Below are 22437 nucleotides of genomic sequence, written 5' to 3'. Positions count from 1 at the left end.
TACAACAATTCTTCTCAAAAAAAGAGGAGAAATATAATCTCAGAGAAAAATGTAATTTAAAACATCTGTATGCACGTACAACACTTAAGACCTTCAGTATATCAGTACGTGGAATTAAATTATTGAATGGATTAAGCAAAGCAATCAAACAATGTACTAATATGATCCACTTCAAGAAACTCTTCAAACTTAAAGTGTTTACAAAGTACAAACAAGAAGAACCATGATAAACATTCTGGATTTATTCCATCCATCCATTCTTTCATTCTCAAAATAATCTTACTTATCTCATTATATATAATACGACTTATATCACCAATTATTATTTATTTGTTTATTTTTATTGTGAATAAATTGGGAACAGGGAGTGAACGAAGGTTTTAGCAACTGTTATGTAAAAGAAAAGGGGTAGGATTAAATAAGCTCTGCTTCTTCCTACTCCTTTTCGAACATGTTGAAAAGTGAAACTGGACATTTTGATGTGTCATGTTGTATGCTTGCATGTTCGAAATAAACTCAAACTCAAACTCAACTCAAACTCAAATAGCCAAACAATGGGTGGAAAACTGATTGTTTACAAGCTGTCAAGAAAAGGCTGCAGGACCCAAACATGGCCCCTACACCGCTGCTTGGGCCACCTGGCTGGGGTGGACTTAGTTCCTGGTAGGTGCAGGTCACATAACAATCACCTATAAAGGCTCATCAAGTACCTCCTGCACACTTAGAAGGTATGGAACATGATATTGACAGGTATAGCAGCTGCAACCACTGTGTTATAACACGTTTCTAGACTAGTCTGTAACCTTCTAGCGAAATACCACACATTATTTCATCTCGATAATGGCACATAGACAATTTAAGCACATTTAAACACCCGCAACGTGAGTTTATAATCTGATGACAGCCCGTGTGTGACACGTAGCTCCGGGGATGCTAACATGCTAACGCTGTCAAAAAGATGCAGAGGCCGCCAAATGCTGTCTCCGGAGGTAGTTAACCACCACTGTTCTCCCGACATAACCCAAAAAAGAGCTGGTGTTACCGTCATGCCGGGACGAGGGCGGGGATCCCGCGGCCTGCTCGGCCATGGTTTCCTTCTGAGGGGACTTGAAGTAACCAGCAGAGCAATGAGATCCAAGCTAGGAGTGTCCAACAGAGAAACAGGCTAACATGTCAACTACAGTAAAGCCTACTGGGGGGAAAGAGCACCACTTCCGGATGAGCCTTCAAAGTAAGATCGAACTTAACGACGTTTGTTTAACAACATTATAATATATTGTACGACTGAGTGAAATTACAAGATTAATGTATTGATTAGAGATGCATACTAATATATCGCAACATTACTTCGTTCACTAAATTATTCTTGTTTGCTAAATGTACTATTTCTGGAACGACCCAGACTATTTCCGGTATTAAAACAAGCAGCTCGACTTAATTCCAACTAGCTTCAGCGCTTTCAAATAAACCTTAAAGTAAAATTAAATGTATCGACGTTTGACAATATAAATGCACGATTGAATGATAGTACAAATATATATTTACGAAACATATAAAAACTGTATCGCAACATTATAACGTCGTTCACTAATTCCTTCTTAAGTGCTCAATAGACTATTTCCGGTACGAGAGAGACTATTTCCGGTCGTATAATAACTTTTTCCCTAAACCTAATTTAAATAACATTATAGTATAGATATTTTAACAAACATATTTTCAAAATAAGTGCATGCAAATTATTATTGTCAAACATTTAACAAAGTATTAAAACAACAACAAAGTAATAAACACGCTATTTTCAATGCAGCCTACTTAATTTTAACGCGCTTCAGTGCTTCGGGTTAAGCCCATAAATTATTATTATTAGATTATTTAACAATATACTGCACTATTGAATGAAAAAACAAATTAAATTAATTAATTATTTATGTGTAAAACTATAGCAACATTATAACTTTGTTCACTGAGTACATCCTTGTTAAATAGACTATTTTACGATACGATAAAGACTATTTCCGGTACCAAACTAAAATGTATCGACCTTTAACAACATAGTGCACGCTTGAATTAAATTACAAAATAAATGTACTAAATATAGATGTATAAAACTGTATAGCAACATTACTTCAGTCACTAACTTCTTCTTGCTGGCTTGGCTATTTTCGGTACGAGACAAGCTTTATTCCGTACAGTACTAGATGACCTGCTTGAGCGTAATTTTGTATTGTTTCATAAGAAATAATGGATGTTTTGATCATTTTTATTTTTAAAAAAATATATTTTTTTCAACTAATTAATTTATATCAAATTGAATGGATAATAATCACAAAACCCAAAACCAGTGAAGTTGGCACGTTGTGTAAATGGTCAATAAAAACAGAATACAATGATTTGCAAATCCTTTTCAACTTATATTCAATTGAATAGACTGCAAAGACAAGATACTTAACGTTCGAACTGGTAAACGTTGTTATTTTTGGCAAATATTAGCTCATTTGGAATTTGATGCCTGCAGCATGTTTCAAAATAGCTGGCACAAGTGGCAAAAAAGACTGAGAAAGTTGAGGAATGCTCATCAAACACTTATTTGGAACATCCCACAGGTGAACAGGCTAATTGGGAACAGGTGGATGCCATGATTGGGTATAAAAGCAGCTTCCATGAAAAGCGAGGGTCAACACTTTGTGAAGAAATGCGTGAGCAAATTGTCGAACAGTTTAAGAACATTTCTCAACAAGCTTTTGCAAGGAATTTAGGGATTTCACCATCTGCGGTCCATCATTTTATCAAAAGGTTCAGAGAATCTGGAGAAATCACTGCACATAAGCGGCAAGGCTGAAAACCAACATTGAATGCCCGTGACCTTTGATCTTTCAGGCGGTAATTATCAAAAACCGACATCAGCGTGTAAAGGATATCACCACATGGGCTCAGGAACACTTCAGAAAACCTCTGGCAGTAACTACAGTTTGTCGCTACATCTGTAAGTGCAAGTTAAAACTCTACTGTGCAAAGCGAAAGCCATTTATCAACAACACCCAGAAACGCCCATCTAAGATGGACTGATGCAAAGTGGAAAAGTGTTCTGTGGTCTGACGAGTCCACATTTCAAATAGTTTTTGGAAACTGTGGACGTCGTGTCCTCCGGACCAAAGAGGAAAAGAACCATCCGGACTGTTATAGGCGCAAAGTTGAAAAGCCAGCATCTGTGATGGTATGGGGGTGTATTAGTGCCCAAGACATGGGTAACTTACACATCTGTGAAGGCGCCATTAATGCTGCAAGGTACATACAGGTTTTGAAGCAACATATGTTGCCAACCAAGCAACGTCTTTTTCACGGACGCCCCTGCTTATTTCAGCAAGCCACGTGTTACAACAGTGTGGCTTCATAGTAAAAGAGTGCGGGTACTAGACTGGCCTGCCTGTAGTCCAGACCTGTCTCCCATTGAAAATGTGTGGCACATTATGAAGCCTAAAATACCACAACAGAGACCCCCGGACTGTTGAACAACTTAAGTTGTACATCAAGCAAGAATGGGAAAGAATCCCACTTGAAAAGCTTCAAAAATTGGTCTCCTCGGTTCCCAAACGTTTACTGAGTGTTGTTAAAAGGAAAGGCCATGTAACACAGTGGTAAAAATGCCCCTGTGACAACTTTTTTGCAACGTGTTGCTGCCATTAAATTCTAAGTTAATGAGTAAGTTTTTCAGTTCAAACATTAAATATCTTGTCTCTGCAGTCTATTCAATTGAATATTAGTTGAAAAGGATTTCCAAATCATCGTATTCAGTTTTTATTTACCATTTACACAACGTAACTATTGGGTGTGGGAGAGACGAAGCCAGTGTAAAATAAAAACCTCAATTTTGTTTGAGGCTTGAAAGCACTTTTATTATGACAAATGTACAAGATCATAAGAAATAACAGTAAACAAATAACGGGGTCATAAGCTCTGTACACAGGGCATGGGAAAAGAGGAGGAAGGATTTAGGGGCGCTGTTCCTCCTAAATTCATGAGGTAACGAGAGAAAAACGTAATATACTGTTCACTGGCACCAGACCATGCAGCTCTGAACATTTTTTTTTTTTGTATGTTTTTGGCCAGCCTTACATGGTAAATAGAAACAAGCTTCAGTGGTCCTACTGTATGCCAAGCCCCTCCCCTTCCTGTTTTATTGTCTAACAATAAAACAGGTCACATGCTAACATTTGTTGTCTTTTGTTGGAAAATTCATAATACCCTAGGATAAAAACTCATGCAATCCAATAGGAAGAACTGCCGTGTGGTATTGGAATTAAAAATGCCTCTATAGATATATTACAAATAACTACACACACATTTTTACAATCTTGACTTTAAAAAAAATGTATCTATTGTGTACGGGAAGACAAGATCATAAAAACGGACCCTTTTTTATGAACGTACAAAGAAAATAACACTCTTTACAGTTGCTTAGAGACACCACAACCAATCAACATTTAGATATACAAAAAAATACATTATATATATACTGTATGTATAAAAGTCCCGACTAGATACTGTTATTAGGGTTTGTCTTTGCTCCCTTTCCCCCAAAACGTAGGAACACAAATGGCAGTTAAAATGTGTACAATATGAAAAATGGCATAACAAAACAAGATCAATTCACATCCGGATTGTGATTCTGATTCATCCCGATTCTGACTCAAAAACTGATTGAACCGATTTTTCAACCAGAGCTTTTCTAACCTGTTTTGACAACGTTTCATTAGAACTATACCAATAAATACATTGCCAGAATTGGTTTGAATTGAGAAGTGAATCGGATCATTGGGTGCCCAAAGATTTACTTACACCCCTTGAGGACGCACGGGCTAACTTCTAGACTGGGCGTAGAAAATAAGGGAAGTGTATTTATTACGCCTCACCCAGGCTGGAATGAAGTACCTCACTAACCGCCATTTTTCATCTTCCTGTGTGAACTCGGGGAGCAGCGCTCAGCCTTTTGAAGGCGCCGTGACATAAAGGCTGCCTGTGTGAAAGGGATTGGGTTTATTTCCAACAGCAATAATCCTGCATTGCTGGCTGCTGCGTAAAAAGGCGACCTAATGCCAGATCTTCTGCCATTGTCTGGGATCTCTGCATGAAGAGAGACCTTTCTCTAATGTCCAAACAGGAAGTGTTGCGGAGAAACATTTATAAAACAATAAAGTTAATGAATATAAAAATACAATAGCACAAAAATGTAAAGAAATATTACACCATCTTTTTTTTTTTTACAAGTCTTCGTTATTGCAGACATAGTCCACCAGGTCCGTGACGCCCAAGAGGTCATCTTCGTCCTCTTCCTGTGCCGCCCCCTCCTGGCCGTTCCGGCTGATCACGCCCTCCACGCTCTTGGTCTGTCCGTTGGCGGGCGGCGGAGGCGTTGGCGTTGGCGTCGGCTCGGCCGCGTTGGAGTCCGATGTGTTTGTTCCCTTCGCCGTGACGCCAGCGCCCTCCTCGGCGGCGTTCTTCTCCTTTGGTTTCTCGGATTCCTCCTCTTCGTCGTCGTCCGAATCGATGCGGTTTACCCGCTTACGGACGGGCCGGTCCTCCTCGGACGACTCGTCCGAGGTGTTGTCAGAGTCCTCCTCCTCCGAGGCTCTCCTGCGCTTGAGGGCGAGGCGCCGGCGCCGCTGCCGGGACTCTTCTTCCGAGGAGTCGCCTTTCTTCTTCGCTAACTGATCCTTGGAGCCCTCCTCAGAGTCTTGGGAGAAGCTCGCTGGAACACACAACCAAACAGATCTTTCAAATCATGTAACAGTTCTTAGAACATGTCTTGACTGCTATGGACTCTTCACGGATGTCAGTTCTTAGCACCAACCAGCAGGCGGCGCTAATAATTCAAGCCTCATGCAAGCTGCAGTAGAAACACTCAAATAACAAAGTTCCTTGTCAATAACGTAGATACACGACTAACGACAAACAAATACCGTATTTTTCAGACTATAAGGCGCACTTAAAATCTTTGAATTTTCTCAAAAATCGACCGTGCGCCTTATAACCCGGTACGGAGTAATTCTGGTTGTGCTTACCGACCTCAAAGCAATTTTATTTGGTACATGGTGTAATGATAAGTGTGACCAGTAGATGGTAGTCACACATAAGAGATATGTGTAGACTGCAATATGACGCCAGTAAACAACACTAAAACTTGAAATGTTCCATTGAAAATAAAGAACATTACACACGGCACTCAAAAATATGTCAAAATGTTTTAGTACGATTTTGAAGCCGCACCGCTTGATGGATCGTCGTCCCATTACGGCTACCGTAGTCAGAGATACAAGTATTACTATGGTGTGTGTATAAGGACCGCAAAATGGCACCCATTAGCAGACATATTATCTGGCGTTTTGTTTCGCAATATTATGCAAAACCAACTTTTCTTATCTTTCTGATTAGTATTTGAGATCTGTCTGCATTAAGTCCTGAAAATTTGCGTACGTGCACCAATGTAGTCCGTGCTGATGCCGTAGTCCATAAGCTTCTTCTTTTTTACCATCTTCTTGTTCTGGGACATTCATCCTCTGCTGTTGCCATTTGTAATATAAAGTAGTGTAAAGTTCTAACTTATATCTCACTATGGAAGCGCTAAAACATAGCGGTGTAGTGAGTTTACATTATTCACCCAAAGAACTTTAGTTATTAGAGAGTTCCGGTCAGATGTTTTTTCACGGGACACATTTCCGGCGTTGTTGTTGCACTAGTGAGCCACGGATGAGGAGATGCCGCTCCGTTATTGATTGAAGTAAAGTCTGAATGTCATTTAAACAGTTAGCTCCATCTTTTGACACTTCTTCCCCTCCCGTCCTTGCACGCTACAACAAAGATGACGGGGACAAGACGCTGACGAAGGTGATCCACGTAAATAAGACCGCCCACAAAACGGCGCATTCTGAAGCGACGGTCAGAAAGCGACTTGAAGATGATCTGTAAAACAATCTATGCAACATTTTGACCATAGAACCACCATTACATTTTATGTAGACCACAAGGAAATGTTTTAAATACAGAAAAAAAATCATAATGTGACTCCTTTAAAGGCCTACTGAAAGCCACTGCTACCGACCACGCAGTCTGATAGTTTATATATCAATGATGAAATCTTAACATTATAACACATGCCAATACGGCCGGGTTAACTTATAAAGTGACATTTTAAATTTGCCGCTAAACTTCCGGTTCGAAACGCCTCTGAGGATGACGTATGCGCGTGACGTGGCCCGGGGAACACGGGTATGCCTTCCACATTGAAGCCAATACGAAAAAGCTCTGTTTTCATTTCATAATTCCACAGTATTCTGGACATCTGTGTTCGTGAATCTGTTGCAATCATGTTCATTGCATTATGGAAAAAGAAGCTGAGCAAGCAAAGAAGAAAGTTCTCGGTGCAAAGCGGACATATTTTGCGAAGGAAGTCAGCAGCAACACAACACAGCCGGTGTTTCATTGTTTACATTCCCGAAAGATGCAGTCAAGATGGAAGAAATCGGATAACAGAGACTCTAACCAGGAGGACTTTTGACTTCGATACACAGACGCCTGTAGAGAACTGGGACAACACAGACTCTTACCAGGATTACTTTGATTTGGATGACAAAGACGCAGACGTGCTACCGTGAGTATGCAAGCTTTGGCTTCCAAACATTTGATCGCTTGCCCGTACGTGCGTGTCACGTACGTAACTTTGGGTAAATATATAAGCTTTATGAACCTTGGGTTAGGTGAACGGTCTTTTGGGCTGAGTGATTGTGTGTGTTGATCAGGTGTTTGAATTGTATTGGCGTTTTCTATGGAGTGTTGCGTTGACCAGCATTCAGGAGCTAGGAGCTAGCATAACAAACACCTAGGTGTTTTTATGCAGGATTAATTTGTGGCATATTAAATATAAGCCTGGTTGTGTTGTGGCTAATAGAGTATATATATGTCTTGTGTTTATTTACTGCTTTAGTCATTCCCAGCTGAATATCAGGTACCGTGAGTAGCAGCTGCGCTTCCAAACATTTGACCGCTTGCCAGTACGTGCGCGTCACGTACGTTACTTTGTTTAAATATATAAGCTTTATGAACCTTGGGTTAGGTGAACGGTCTTTTGGGCTGAGTGATTGTGTGTGTTGTGCAGGTGTTTGAATTGGATTGGCGGCTTATATGGAGCTAGGAGCTAGCATAGGAGCTAGGAGCTAGCATAACAAACACCTAGGTGTTTTTATGCAGGATTAATTTGTGGCATATTAAATATAAGCCTGGTTGTGTTGTGGCTAATAGAGTATATATATGTCTTGTGTTTATTTACTGTTGTAGTCATTCCCAGCTGAATATCAGGTCACCCCCGCCTCTCACAGCATCTTCCCTATCTGAATAGCTTCAACTCCCCACTAGTCCTTCACTTGCACTTTACTCATCCACAAATCTTTCATCCTCGCTCAAATTAATGGGGAAATTGTCGCTTTCTCAGTCCGAATCTCTCTCACTTCATGCGGCCATCATTGTAAACAATAGGGAACTTTGCGTATATGTTCAATTGACTACGTCACGCTACTTCCGGTAGGGGAAAGCCTTTTTTTATCAGATACCAAAAGTTGCGATCTTTATCGTCGTTGTTCTATACTAAATCCTTTCAGAAAAAATATGGCAATATCGCGAAATGATCAAGTATGACACATAGAATAGATCTGCTATCCCCGTTTGAATAAAAAAATTCATTTCAGTAGGCCTTTAATGCGCCTTTTGTTTGAAAAAAAGACCTGAATAGACCAGCCCATCGGCAGTGCGCCTTTTAATCCGGTGCGGCCTATGGTCCAGAAAATACGGTATATATAAAAACACTAACCTATTTATTATTAACCATCTGGAATGGACTTACGTTGTCTTTAAATTGAAGTAGATTGGTAATTGTTTTTTCGCGACACCTATTGGCCTCAATAACCTGCCGCCACAAATACAATCCTGGGGGAACACTGACCCTATAATATGCCTTTTACAGTTTTAAATCAAGTTATATATAAAATTGTACTTGCAAAATGTGCTGTCACACAACATCATGTCTTGTCAAAGCAGCTTCCTGCATAAAAACATGAGTGAGTGAGAGACAGCGCCCTCTGCTGGATTCATAGGAATCCCCCAACCTCAATATCATTAATATTTGGTTAATATTCAGGTCACGAGATGTAAATGGAGTATTGTTAGCGTTTTTGGATGTTTTTTAGTGGGATTTATGGGCGCAATAGATTTTTCCAATTAGTTGCTTTGTCAGCCACCTCGTACTTGCCATATTTTACGAATTAGAATGCATAAAAATGACTATGAATGATGGGCAAAAATCCCCAAAAAGTGTAGTTCCTCTTTAAGACATGTCCAGAATAGTTGTGTGGTTTCTGGATGACTCTTACCTTCGCTGTCCGAGCTGTTCAGGCGGCGTCTGGGTTTCGTTTTGTCCCGGTTGGTTTCGGCCTGAGAGCCTTCGGACTCGGACGTTTCTGCGTAATTCACCTGTGCCTTTCGACTCCGCCGCGACCGCCGCCGACTCATGTCCAGATCGCTGTCGCTATACTCGCTGGAGCCTTCGGTCGCTGAAGGCACAAAGTTAAAAGATGATAAGCAAAATCGACCTTTAAAAAAAACAAAAAACTATGTAACAGCATTGTGTCCTGAGAGCCTGTTACGAACACTGAACATAGGAAAAATCTACCTAACTCCACTAAGTGCAGGCTTCGCTACACATCTTAAATTAAGATTTCCAGCTATCCTTCTATTAGCTACATAAATGAGAGATGTAAGTTTAATCATTTTGTTTTCGTCCTTCAGCATATACTGTCAGCGATTCTCAAACTGTGGTAGTGTACTGTATAATCAAGTGATTAAAGTACAGTGTTTTATTTTCCTATATTATCAAACACAGTGTTACTGTTCGAACTGTGTGTAATGTTACAGTGGCCAAAAATATTAAATATATTTGTTAAATAATACCTCTGCCTTATTATTAATGAATACTTAGGTCTACTAGACTACTGTATTTTAATGTTTGTCATTACAGCGGTACTTGGAGAGCCAAGTGTTTTCTGAGGTGGTACTTGGTGAAAAAAGTTTGAGAACCACTGCTCTATGCTAACCTAGCGTGATGTTGCTGTGTGTGTCATAGACATAATTAAAGTAGACGCAGCATCGACTGCTACTGCCTGCTGGCGCTGACGAGACGCGGGGCTACCATCTTGGAGTGGTGATCCGCTCCACTCAGTGCAATTCATTTGGCAGAAACTGTCAGCGCATTTAATTAATCTTACCTCACTGAATACCACTGATTTTCACACGTTTTTTTGTCATATGTGTAGCTATGATAAAGGACACATGTTTTGGGGTGTTTTATTATTCATAGTTTGCTTAACAGTAATAAGAATATTCTTATATGCTATAAGTGACCAGACGTCCGAGATCAAAACTGGGAATATAATCCCAGAGAGGGGGGGGGGGAAACGGTCAGCTATTTTTAAATTCAAGAAACAATATGATTAGGTTATATATACATGCGTGTATCCTACATAAAAATTGGGTTGGAAAGCTAGACTAAATTTAGACTTGTATAATACTGTATAGCCACTGTCCATCTGATTGTCTAGTTAGCTAACATATATTACCCCACCCCCACACAATCTGGACTGTGGTCCTAACTTTTACCCCTGTTGGCTTTTACAATCTTTATCTTCATCATTTATTTCAACTTTATGTTATTCAAGTATGACATTTTTAAATTTAATTAATTTCATTGACAAGCAGTTCTATTATGGTCATGCTCTTGTTTGCTAGCGGCTACGATTTCAGTACTATTGAAGATCTTTGCTCCTTCTCAACTCTGTGGTAATATCCTTTTCACAAAATACAACCAATAGTACTTTAATGATAAATCTTACTTGTGAAAAGTAATCCCCCGATTCCTATTTTCAACAGTCCGCTCATTTGAGCAGGAAGGCGCTGAACACCAGCCCGGGCTCTTTGTTTTCTACCTGTCAACTGTCAGTTTAGGCTGCTCCTCATCACCACTTCAAGATGGCGGCCGAATTTCTCGCGTCAGAGCAGCCAATGCTACGTCTACTTATAAGATGTCTATGGTGTTTGTAGTGTTAGCATGTAGTTCACATAGCTATGCCAGTGTTGCTAAAGTTTGTGTCCTCCTGTCCCATTCCTTCATGTTACATAGTTGTCTGTGATATAGGACACGTTGGGACAAGTGCAAAGTTACATAGTGTATGTAAACAATGGAGTAGGTACACAATGGTGCTTCTTGGAGAGACAGACTCTGTCAAAGACAAGCAAAGCTTATTAATAAATATGCGTGTGCCCAGTTAAAAGTTGTAATTTTCCATTAGATTTTGGACCAAACACTTCCGTTCCAAAAGGCTATTGTGAACCTCAGAGACTTGCCAAAATACTAGATTGAGATATTATATTTTATTACATTAAAAAAACTACAATATGGGACCTTTAAGAAAGTGAACACTCCCAAAAGGGCCGTAAAGCAACACACCTATTTCCTCTTCGTCCACGTCCTCGTCTGTTTCCACTTCCTCGTCGTCAGAGTAGCCTTTGGGTCGCCGCCGCTTTCGAGAGCTTCGTCGTCGCTTCAGCGTGTTCCTGCTGCGGGAGTTGGCCGTGCGACGTTTGCCGCTGCTGCTAGCGTTGGAGTCCGCGTCCGTCTCGGCTTCCGCCTCGTTGTCGGTCACCACAAACTCCTCCTCGGAGCTACCGACACACCAGAAAAACGTGTTAAGAGTTGAGTCTTCAGGCGCCCTGGTAGGTCTCTGTCAGAATAATTGTATCTAAGTTATCGTGACAATCATTGGTACTTTAACTTTAACTTAACTTTAACAAAACTTTGTGTTTCATTGAGTTCAGCTCGCCCTGCGAGAGGACAAAATCTGTCTTTGGTCCTACAAAGCAAAAGGCTTATAAAACTTCACTGTGTAGGATGGGGAACGACATGAGGATGTGGGTTTCTTTCTTCTATTGTAATCCACAGGAAGATTTTGTCTTGACCCGAGAGCTACAAAGCGGAGAGAAAGCAGGACCTGACGCAAGCTCCAGGGACCTTTTCTTTTAACTGTTTTACGACCTTTTCTTTGAACTGTTTTGTGAACAAGGCAGCGGCTGTTTACGACCCCCCCTCCCTTAGAAACAGCTGTTGCCATGTAATCAGGGAAAGTCCAAATAAAAGTGGAGGCGTACAATCTTTTGTCAGAGCGTGGGACGACACTGTAGAAGGGTACAGTGTCTACGCGTTTCTCCTCAATTGAGCTAAATTGAATTCTGTCTGTTTAATTCCTTGCTTCTTGTCTTGTTTAATAGATGTCATCAGTGTTTGAACCTGACAGTCTCTCGGCTACCTTTCGCTGAGGCAAAACTCGTCTTCGCTCTCCTCCTCGTCCACCGTGCTGTCGCTGTCCAGGTCGTTGAGACGCCTCCGCTTTTTCTTGCGCTGCCCGGCGCTGGGGCATGGCGGTTGGCCATTTTCCTTGGCCTCTTCCGACTGGATGATGGTGGCCATGTCCTTGCCTCGGTTCCCCGTGATGTTGGCCATGTCTTTACCACGGCCGGCTCCTGTCAAGCGATATCGAGAGAAGGACACTTGGTCATTTCCTCATTTGCAAAAGGATATGAATGGGTCTATGATTGCTTTTACCAACTTTATCCTTCATTTTTATGTGTATGTTGATATAATAGCAATATATTACAGTACAAAGGGGTAACGGTGGCAAGAGGAAAGTGTGATGATTTTATTGTTATTTTCTAGTCTTATTGATTTATATCACTACCACTATTATTTTTTAAATTAACTTATTAATGTATTATTTACATTATATTTTGTTTTCTCATACAGTTCACACTTTTTTTTAGATGGTGTTCATTTTAGTTATTCTCCAGTGTGGACACCTATAGGTGGTGTTTTTCCTCAAATCCTCAGTGCAATGTTTTGTTTTGTTATTGTCAATAGTGTAGTGTTTACATTGCTTCTTATAAAGAAATTTGCTTTACTATACAAACTTTTCTATTCAAGAGCACTGTTCAAGAATAAATAAGTTCATAAATCGAGGTTCCACAGTATTGTTTTCAAGTTTGAATCAAATCAAATCTAATTTTATTCATGTAGCACTTTTCATACACAGGCAAGTGGTAAACACAAAGTACTGTACGCAAATTTAAAAAAAGAAGAAAACACACACAAAGCACAAATGCGTGCGCATGTACTTGGTTCTATTGACAATAGCAAACAAAACATGGCGTGGCACTGAAGAGTGAGGAAAAACGCCACCTATGAGGCATCCACACTGGAGAATAACTCAAATTAGCACCTTTTAAAATAGTGTGAAACATAAAATAAAATACAAATAATACATGATAAGTTAAAGCCCTACTTAAGAACTTTTAGTTTTGGTAGATTTTGGCGGAACCAGTGGACCAAAGCTGTAGTGACCACATTACCCATGAGGACCAGCGCATAAATCATCAGAAAATACCGTCACGTACATACAAACTGACACGATAATACCACAATGATTGAGTGTGATTGATCTTTCCACAGTAGGAAACTACATATTTTACCCAAACAGTTTGCAGTCATTGCATTGTTTTTTCTTCATGCAGTACTTTTGAGCTTGTTGCGTGGCTCGTCGTGTCAGTGTGGAACTTCGACCTATCAAGCTGGTGGCTATTTATTGCTACCACACACATTTCCCATAGCTAACATTAGCATTCATTTTGATTTGATCATCGAAAATTACTTACTAGTCCAGAAGGAACAGAGTCAAGGCAGCATTGGTCTGAAATTCCTCCTCGTCTTTGAGCTCACGCCAGCGAGTGAAAGCCGGGCACATTTTGATCCTTGACTGTCTTTTTATCCGGGTAGCCTCCCTTTATCTTTTTTTGTGTGTCCTCAGACAAAACTTTAGTTTTTTTATTGTTGCTTTGCAGCTTCAGCCATGATAGCAATATTTGCACGTAGGCGTAGTCGTCGACTTCTGTTTTTTTTAACAAATGGGGAAAAGGGTAGTGAAGTATGCCGTAAAGCAGTTTGTACATTTGTAGTTTTGTGTGTGGCAGGGTTCCTGTCACCCTCTTCAAAGTTGTTTAGGGCCAGTGAAAGCGATACAGACCTCCTCAGGTGTCATTCAAAAGTTCTAAGTCAAAGTTATGAAAATATTTTATGAAGGTTGAAAAGTTACTTGGTACTGCTTTATTAAAAAACATAAGACTGAGAAAATAATAGTAGTAATATAGCAATAAATACGATAGAACATAACGCAATAAAAGTACAACTAATTAAAAACCTAAGAAGAGTTTAACATGATTAACAAAAAGTCTTATTAAAAAGGTGTCTTTAGCCATTTTTTTAATATATTTCAACGATCTCTGCAGTCCTGAGGCTCTCTGGCAGGTTGTTCCATAGGTGGGGGCAATAGTGGCTAAATGACGCCTCAACATAGGTCTTTGTTCTGGTATTTGGTAAACATAAAGACCAGTGCAAGAGGATCTCAGGATCCGCGAGGGTTGATATTAGAGGTGGAGGAAATAATCTATATTTAGATGCATCGCAATTCGGACAAGGACGATAATAAAAACTTATATAAACATCAATAATCAATATATTTATTGTAAATAAAGTAATGCAGACAGTTGTCAAATTTGGCTGACTGCAGTGAGCCACCTCACCAAAAGATCCGAGCAGCTCCTTTATTTTAGGGCATATATGTTCCAGTTATGCACACATTTCCATTAATTTAATAAATGTGATAGGAACTAATTTAACTGTTTCCTATTACAAATGCACTGTTTTTAGAAGTTGCTGTTGATAAACGCTTATTTAGTCAAACGAAAATAAATGTAAAACTGGATTAATATACATACATTTAAGGTGCATCAATAATCGATTTTTAATCATATTGTAGCTCCTGAATCATAATCTTAAAATTCTCACCTCTAGTTGATACGGTAAAAGCAGGTTAGGTCCATTAAGACATTTGAAAACAATAGAACTTTAAAATCGACCTTGAAGCTGACGAGGAGCATATCCAGCGATTTTTAAAACTTGTGTAATGCGCCCTCTGGTTCTCGTCAGCACGTGTGCAGCTAAGTTTTATAATAATTGTAGACTTCTGATATTCTTTTTGGGAAGACCGTAGAGCCGGGCTTTACAATAGTCTAAACAACAGGGAATAAAAGCATGCATTAGCACCTCCGCGTTGGCCTGAAAGAGAAGTGTCCACCCTGAGACTGGGAGGTTGTGAGTTCAAACCCCGGCCGAGTCATACCAAAGACTACAAAAAATGGGACCCATTGCCTCCCTGCTTGGCACTCAGCACCAATGGTTGGAATTGGGGGTTAAATCACCAAATGATTCCCGAGAACGGCGCACGCTGCTGCTCACTGCTCCCCTCACCTCCCAGGGGGTGAACATGGGGATGGGTCAAATGCAGAAGAGAAATTTCACCACACCTAGTGTGTGTGTGACAATCATTGGAACTTTAACTTTTAAACGGGCAGACACTGGCTATGTGCTTAAAATGATAAAAATCTTACCGTATTTTTCAGATTATAATCTCCGGAGTATAAATCGCACCGGCCGAAAATGCATAATAAAGAAGGAAAAAAACATATACAAGTCGCACTAGAGTATAAATCGCATTTTTTGGGGAAATTTATTTGATAAAACCCAACACCAAGAATAGACATTTGAAAGGCAATTTAAAATAAATAAAGAATAGTGAACCACAGGTTGAATAAATGTACGTTATATGAGGCATAAATAACCAACTGAGAACGTGCCTGGTATGTTAACGTAACATATTATGTTAAGAGTCATTCAAATAACTATAACATATAGAACATGCTATACGTTTACCAAACAATCTGTCACTCCTAATCGCTAAATCCGATGAAATCTTCTTCCTCGGTGTTGCTTTTAAATAATATTATTTGATATTTTACGGTAATGTGTTAATAATTTCACACATAAATCGCTCCAGAGTATAATTCGCACCCCCGGCCAAACTATGAAAAAAAAAGCGATTTATAATCCGAAAAATACGGTATTTTCAACATGTGAGATGAAAGTCAGCTCAGAGTTAGAAATCGCGCCCATATTTTTTATAGATTCGGTTGATTTAAAATCCTGTAAGTTTAGTAAAAATAGTGTATGGCAGAGTTGTTTGGCAACCAGCTTTGCGTTCTGCTTTGAAAGTTAACTTTTGCTTGGATTTATTTTTGTCAGAGGGAGAGCTCACCTCCTCCTTCTGCTTCTTTGATGTCTTCTTCGATGGCCTCCTCGATGGCCTCGTCAAACTCGTCGAATCTGTCAAGTGAGCATGCGGGATTAGCATTCATGCGCTAATGGGTTACCGGTCAGCGAGGGAGTGAGCGCTCTTACCTGTAGCTGATGGATTTCTTGGCCCTGGTTGACCTTCGACCCCAGCTCTTGCTTCGCTTCGAGTCTTTCTTCTTCTCTTTGACGATCATCTCTGGCTTCTCGTCCTCCTTCTCCGCCTGACGGCAAGAGATAAAGTTAGAAAAGTGTATAAAAAAAAAACTGCGCGCTGCCTCTGCATACTCACAGGTGTGATGATGTTTTCCAGACTGATTCCGACATAAATGAGACGCTCTTTCCTGGGGAAAAACACAAGGCGACTACGACGTCAGTGACAATCCAATATGGCAGCCCGCAAAAGAAAGCCTCACCTTCGGTCCGCCCGCTCTTTTTTCTTCAAGGCAGCGTCAAGGTTGAGCAGCTGCTCTTCTAGTTGGTCACAGAGCTTTTTCTACAGAGAGAAGAGCACGGTGTTCATGGTTTAGCAAAGGGGTGTCCAAAGTGTGGCACGCAACATATTTGCCAGGAAAAAAACTAAGTAAAATTGAAGAAAAAAAAGACAAAATGTAATGAGCAAAATATAATACTAATAACTCAAGGGTGTCCAAACTATTAAAAATCAAAGTATGCGGGGCCAATTTTTTTTTGTCAAAAAAAAAATAAAAAATGCCATAAACAGACTTTGTACATCACAACTTAGGGTCAGCTTTGTGTTCTAATTTAGAAATCGTGTTATTAGTAGGGGTGTAACGGTACGTGTATTTGTATTGAATCGTTTCGGTACGGGGGTTTCGGTTCGGTACGGGGGTGTACCGAACGAGTTTCTAAGCTAAAGTCTTAACAAGCTGCTTTGCTTCTTCTGCCTCTGTCTCAGCACCCAGCATTGTCCCACCCACACAACCATCTGATTGGTTACATACAAAGCGGTAACAGCCAATCAGCAGTGCGTATTCAGAGCGGTAACAGCCAATCAGTAGTGCGTATTCAGAGCGCATGTAGTCAATGCTTCAGCGTCGAGCAGATAGGTGTTTAGCAGGTGAGCATAAGGCAGCGTACTCTCCCCAAATTATAATAAGCACCTCCCAGTCAACTACTAGTAACATCACTATGAGCCCGTTGACGTTCTAGAAACTTAAACTGCAGCTCAGCTCGCTCGCAGTCCTGGCTTGAGGTGAAGGCTAATTAGCTTTTAGCGTAACGTTAGCTCATTTTGCGGTGTGTGTGTGTGTGTGTGTTAGGGACAGCAAAGCCTTGTCTTTCTGTTATTTCACTTGAACTCCATGGTTTTCAGGGATGAATAGTCTCTCCTATTTCTATTGTACTATTTTTTCAGCTATAGTTAGATTAATCATTAGCAATGTAGCAGCCTAGTTTTGAATGGCAGGGTCCCTGCTATCACATGTTGATAAAAATATAACATTTACATAATAAAAATCAACTACAGGCTTCCCAAATGCTGCAATAAATTAAGCATGATGAGTTGACTTGAAACTGTTTATCGTTGCACTTTTTATATGTGGAAGAAAAGTTTTGTCATTTTATTTAATCTGAGCAACAACTTGAGGCAGTTTAATGTTGATTAACGTGGGCAGAATTATTATAGTGATCCCGATGTTAAAAGGATAAAGCCATTGTTTACAAATTTGGTAAATAAATAACCAAAAATTTTATATTTTGTTGTTTTCTTACTGTACTGAAAATTAACCGAACCGTGACCTCTAAACCGAGGTACGTACCGTACCAAAATTTTTGTGTACCGTTACACCCCTAGTTATTAGTATCAAAATATCCTTTTTTCCTAGGAATCAGTTTTATTGGCCAAGTATGTTTAACACACAATGAATTTGACTTGGTAGACTGTGCTCTCTTTATACAATGTAAACAATAACTACCGGTATATGTGCAAGGCTAATAAAACAATAGTGCAGTGGTGAAAAGAGCAAAAAGATGATGACGTGAACATGAGTTCGTACATTTACATTCTCATTTGTTTACGTCCCTGTTTTTCCTTACATTTTTACGGTTGTAAAAATGTGTTGCGGGCCATCAAAAATCGCAGGCCGCACTCCGGACACCCCTGTAATAACTAATAATAGTCCATCTTGTCACCTTTAACACAAAACTGACGTCAAGTTTTGTCTTTATAAATATATAATATCTAATTTTAGCTTCTTTTTTTTTTTTTAAATGGCCTCTGCATACTTTGACTTTTCAATATTAAACTTTGGACGGCACTGGTTTAGCACAAGATGGCGGCTCTCTGGAGACACACACGTTGAGGAACAATCAGCACGTACATGCTGGCAGGGCGAGCAGAACCATTCGCCGTCGGGGATGATCATGAGTGGCGGCCTCAGGCAGGCCGTGTGGTAGCCGCTGTCGCACGAATCGCACAGTAAGATCTGGGAAAGACAAATGACAGACTTACATCAACAGCGCCTCTATTGTTTGCAACCAAGTAGTGCACTTTATTTTGCCCACAAAGACATGTTGTGATAAAACATCTACTCACCAGCTCGGGGTGATTGGGAAGACCGCAGTGTTTGCACGGGTCTTCGTTGGGCGGAAGGTCGTCGTCCGAGGACGTGGAGGAGTCTGTCCTTCGTCGTTCGTAGCGGCGTCGGGGTCCCCGCCGGCTCCGCTCCACCTTGTAGTCCTCGTCACTGTCGTCCTCTTCGCTTTCCACATACTCGCTGGACTCCTCGTCGCTGTCGCCATCTTCGTCATCCTCGTCTCCCGAGCCTTTCCTTTTGTGTCGGGTGCGCACGTTGGACCAGCGCGTCTTCCGTCGTTTGCGCGCCTGAGGATCAAAGGGGAAAATAAAAAAAAGACAGATGGAATTTAATGAGTGAAACATGTAGGTGAGATCTTGTGAGGTAAACACACCTTTGGTTTGGATTGACCCTCCTGAGACACCTTTTTCTCTCTGGGCTTCTTTTCAACGATCTGCTCCTCCTCCTCCTCCTCCTCCTCTTCTTCTTCCTCTTCATCTTCTTTCTCTGTCTCGGCCTGAGACTTCTCCGGCCTTGTGTCCTGGATCTCCTCCGCCTTAAGCGTGGATCTGGAGATCCTCGGTGATCGTCTCAGCGACCTCCCGCCCGCATTAGTGTCGGACCCCGAGTCGCCCCGTCTCTCCTCCAGTTGGAGTTTGGCCTTACGGCGTTGGGCAAGAGTTCTGCCTTTCCGACGGACAACCTTCTCTTTAGCGTTCGACCGAGCTTCGTCGCCGTTTTCCGTCACCTCTTTCTTGGACCCGTCTTCTTCGCTTTTGGCAGCCTCCTCTGTCGGCTGGCTGGTTTCTTTGCTCTCGCTCGTGTCCTCCGACAGCTCGGTTTCAACCGGATGATCACCGGATTTCAATTTCTCAGGTGGGTCTTTCTCCGATGTTTTATCGCTTTTAGAGTCCTTCTGTCTTTCATCCTTGGTGACTTTTTCCGTCACCTCTTTCTTGGACCCGTCTTCTTCGCTTTTGGCAGCCTCCTCTGTCGGCTGGCTGGTTTCTTTGCTCTCGCTCGTGTCCTCCGACTGCTCGGTTTCAACCGGATGATCACCGGATTTTAATTTCTCAGGTGGGTCTTTCTCTGATGTTTTATCGCTTTTAGAGTCCTTCTGTCTTTCATCCTTGGTGACCTTCAATGCGAGCGGCTTTGCCTCCAATTTTTCAGGCTGATCCTTCAGCGCCTGTTCCTGATTTGCATCAGGTTCTGCGACGGTTTTGTCAGCATTGCTGGACGTTTTTTCTTGACAATCAGAAGCCTCCTCTGTCCTTTTGGCTTCGTCATCCTGCTGTGGTTTGTCTGTGTCAGGACCTAAGGCTTTTTCTACTTTTTCTGACAAATCCTTTTTGTCCTCACTGACTTGAGGCTGTTCTGGAGTTTTCGCGACCATGTCTTTCTTGGCCGATCGAGGCGATTCTACCGCGTCCGCCTTTTTAATAACGGACGCCTCAGATGATGATTTTTCCGATGTGTCTATCTTTTTGATGACACTGGAGCTCTGTGCTACTTCTCGGCTCGTCGTGTCGTCCTTTTTCTTGGCGGCAGACTTCGGATGTGCTTTCTCGTCAGGTACTTCTCTTTCAGGAGACATTTTCTTGATGGAGTTATCCTGTGTCCCTGCGTCACACTCCCTGGCGTCTTTTCCCATTACGTTCGTTTCCGTTGGCTTGACATCTGCTCTACTTTCCACCTTCTCGGGTTCCTTCGCTTCTTTAGCAGCCGTCATATTCCCGCGGTCTGGTTTTTCCAACTCTTCGTTGATGACTTTATGATCTGAATTATGTTTTTTTGAAGAGTGCATCTTGTTCTCTGTTAACGATTTGGCTTCAGTTTCAAGTTCTTCCTGATTGGACAACTTTTTCCCCCCCTCATCTGCTGCTGCAGTCGTTTCAGTTCCAACCAGCACGCTTGAATCTTTCTGGTCCGACGGCAGCGGCGAGACCTTCGCAGGACAGCAAGGATCCTTCACAGTATCTTTCCCCACATCTTTTGTGGATGCAAGTTCCTGTTTTTCGCTCAATTCCTCGCTCAAAGGTGGCTGGAGTCGCGTCTCCGGCGTCGGGTGAACTTCACCGTTGACATGGTCGTTCCCTCGCTTGGAAGAGGCGTCGGGTTTGGGAACGGGCAGAATATGTACAAAGCTTTTGTCAAAGTCTTCGCTGAACTTCATCCCTCTTTTCTTCAAAGGGATCTTGGCCTGCTGCTCATTCTTGATTTGCTGGATTTCGTCCGCGTTGTTCCTCTTGGCTTCCTCGCTTACCTTGGACTTCGCACACTCAGGCTCGGACTTCAGGGGAGTCGGGTCCCCGGCTGCCGACTTGACGTCATCCGTAGGCTCTTCTTTGATGCTCTTGACTTTAGCGTCTACGCTTTCATCGACTGGCTTTTCCGTTGCGACCTCGGCGATGTCGCTCAACGTCGATTTGACTTCGCAGGTTTCCGATTTTACATCATCTTGCTGTTCAACTTTACCGTTGCTCTCAGTCTTTAGCGGCGCAGGTAAGGCCGCTTTGCTGCTCTCGTCAGATGAGGTCCCATCTTTTTTCACTACACCTGTCGTAGAAATAAAACGTTACGGTCCCGAGATGTGTGTGAACTTTTTTTTTAGATGATTTTTGGGTACGCCTTAGAAAAACAATCAACCAGAAACTTGATGAAGAACACACTATTGGTGCATGGCAACAAAAAAACATTAAAATATCAAAACAGATTCAAATACATAAATTAAAGGACTTTTTTTTTTTAAAAAGGTTTTTTCAAATTGGTGTACTGTAGGCAGGGTCTATAGGGGTATAGTTAGGGCTGGGTAAAATTTACATTTTTACTAGTACGGTACCAATTCCCGAGATCTGGTAATGCGATACCGATACTCATTGGTACCAATTTGCGGTTCTTAATAAATTAATTGTTTTTGATAATAAAATCTAATTTGTTCTTGCAACATTAAAATAGCTGATTTTGGTAACTGCTGTCTAGTTGTTGTATCTCAATTAAAGTTAGATGGCAGTAGTGTGTACCGTAATTTCCAGACTACAATCAACTATTTATTCCTACACTTCGAACCCTGCGGCTTGTAAGACGGTGCGGCTAATTTATGGATTTTTCTTCACTGGCGGCCCCAATAAAAAGCCCCCAACCCCCCCCCCCAAAAAAACAAGCAAATACAATGAGAAGGTGTTTTGTTTGTGCTATGGCGCAATCTTTTGGATGAGTTCGCTCACTATAGGTGCTGCAGTGTCCCTCCATTTACCGGTAGTTTTTTAAAACCGCAGTGATATTCAGTCTTCTAGCTGTCCATAGCGTTTCTATTCGTATGGATTCTGCATTCATCATTTCAAGCAACGAGTGTAATTTTTACAGTATAATTAAAACTGTTTATACTTACTAAACCGTCCCAGGTGTAATGTCTGTAGGAGTGTTTTCATGCTTATTTGTACGTGCTATTGTAATGTAATGACGCTAGCGTCGTTAGCAATAGCTAATATTCTGCGTTCACGAGTGTCTGTGTTAGCATTATTGACTTGACCGAGGATGTCGTTGTGGCTTGTGCAGCCCTTTGAGACA

At 41.2% G+C, this 22437-nt stretch overlaps 3 protein-coding genes across 4 annotated transcripts in view; 1 reads left to right on the top strand and 2 right to left on the bottom strand.

Annotated features, from left to right (window-relative positions):
* The window catches only part of LOC133651092 (rab GTPase-binding effector protein 1-like), a 47916-nt gene extending 46733 nt beyond the window's left edge, over nt 1-1183 (bottom strand). Inside the window, exon 1 of the mRNA XM_062049030.1 lies at nt 1043-1183. Within this exon, the coding sequence (XP_061905014.1) occupies nt 1043-1088 (46 nt within the window). The 5' untranslated portion in view covers nt 1089-1183. The remainder of the gene's footprint in view (nt 1-1042) is intronic.
* LOC133651091 (neural cell adhesion molecule 1-like) overlaps nt 1-22437 on the top strand; it is an 881445-nt gene that overhangs the window by 642540 nt on the left and 216468 nt on the right. The window lies entirely within an intron of this gene.
* Nucleotides 3853-22437, bottom strand: part of rsf1b.1 (remodeling and spacing factor 1b, tandem duplicate 1) — a 31508-nt gene continuing 12923 nt past the window's right edge. Inside the window, exons 6-16 of the mRNA XM_062049027.1 lie at nt 19262-21426; nt 18888-19175; nt 18673-18777; nt 16747-16826; nt 16623-16674; nt 16439-16554; nt 16296-16363; nt 12402-12615; nt 11546-11760; nt 9417-9596; nt 3853-5746 (exon numbers count right to left, since the gene is read on the bottom strand). Coding sequence (XP_061905011.1) covers nt 5259-5746; nt 9417-9596; nt 11546-11760; nt 12402-12615; nt 16296-16363; nt 16439-16554; nt 16623-16674; nt 16747-16826; nt 18673-18777; nt 18888-19175; nt 19262-21426 — 3971 coding nt within the window. The 3' untranslated portion in view covers nt 3853-5258. The remainder of the gene's footprint in view (nt 5747-9416; nt 9597-11545; nt 11761-12401; nt 12616-16295; nt 16364-16438; nt 16555-16622; nt 16675-16746; nt 16827-18672; nt 18778-18887; nt 19176-19261; nt 21427-22437) is intronic.

The sequence above is a fragment of the Entelurus aequoreus genome, linkage group LG05 (genome assembly GCF_033978785.1).
Source record: "Entelurus aequoreus isolate RoL-2023_Sb linkage group LG05, RoL_Eaeq_v1.1, whole genome shotgun sequence".
In the NCBI taxonomy this organism is placed as follows: domain Eukaryota; kingdom Metazoa; phylum Chordata; class Actinopteri; order Syngnathiformes; family Syngnathidae; genus Entelurus; species Entelurus aequoreus.
This window is presented reverse-complemented; position numbering and strand designations above follow the sequence as displayed.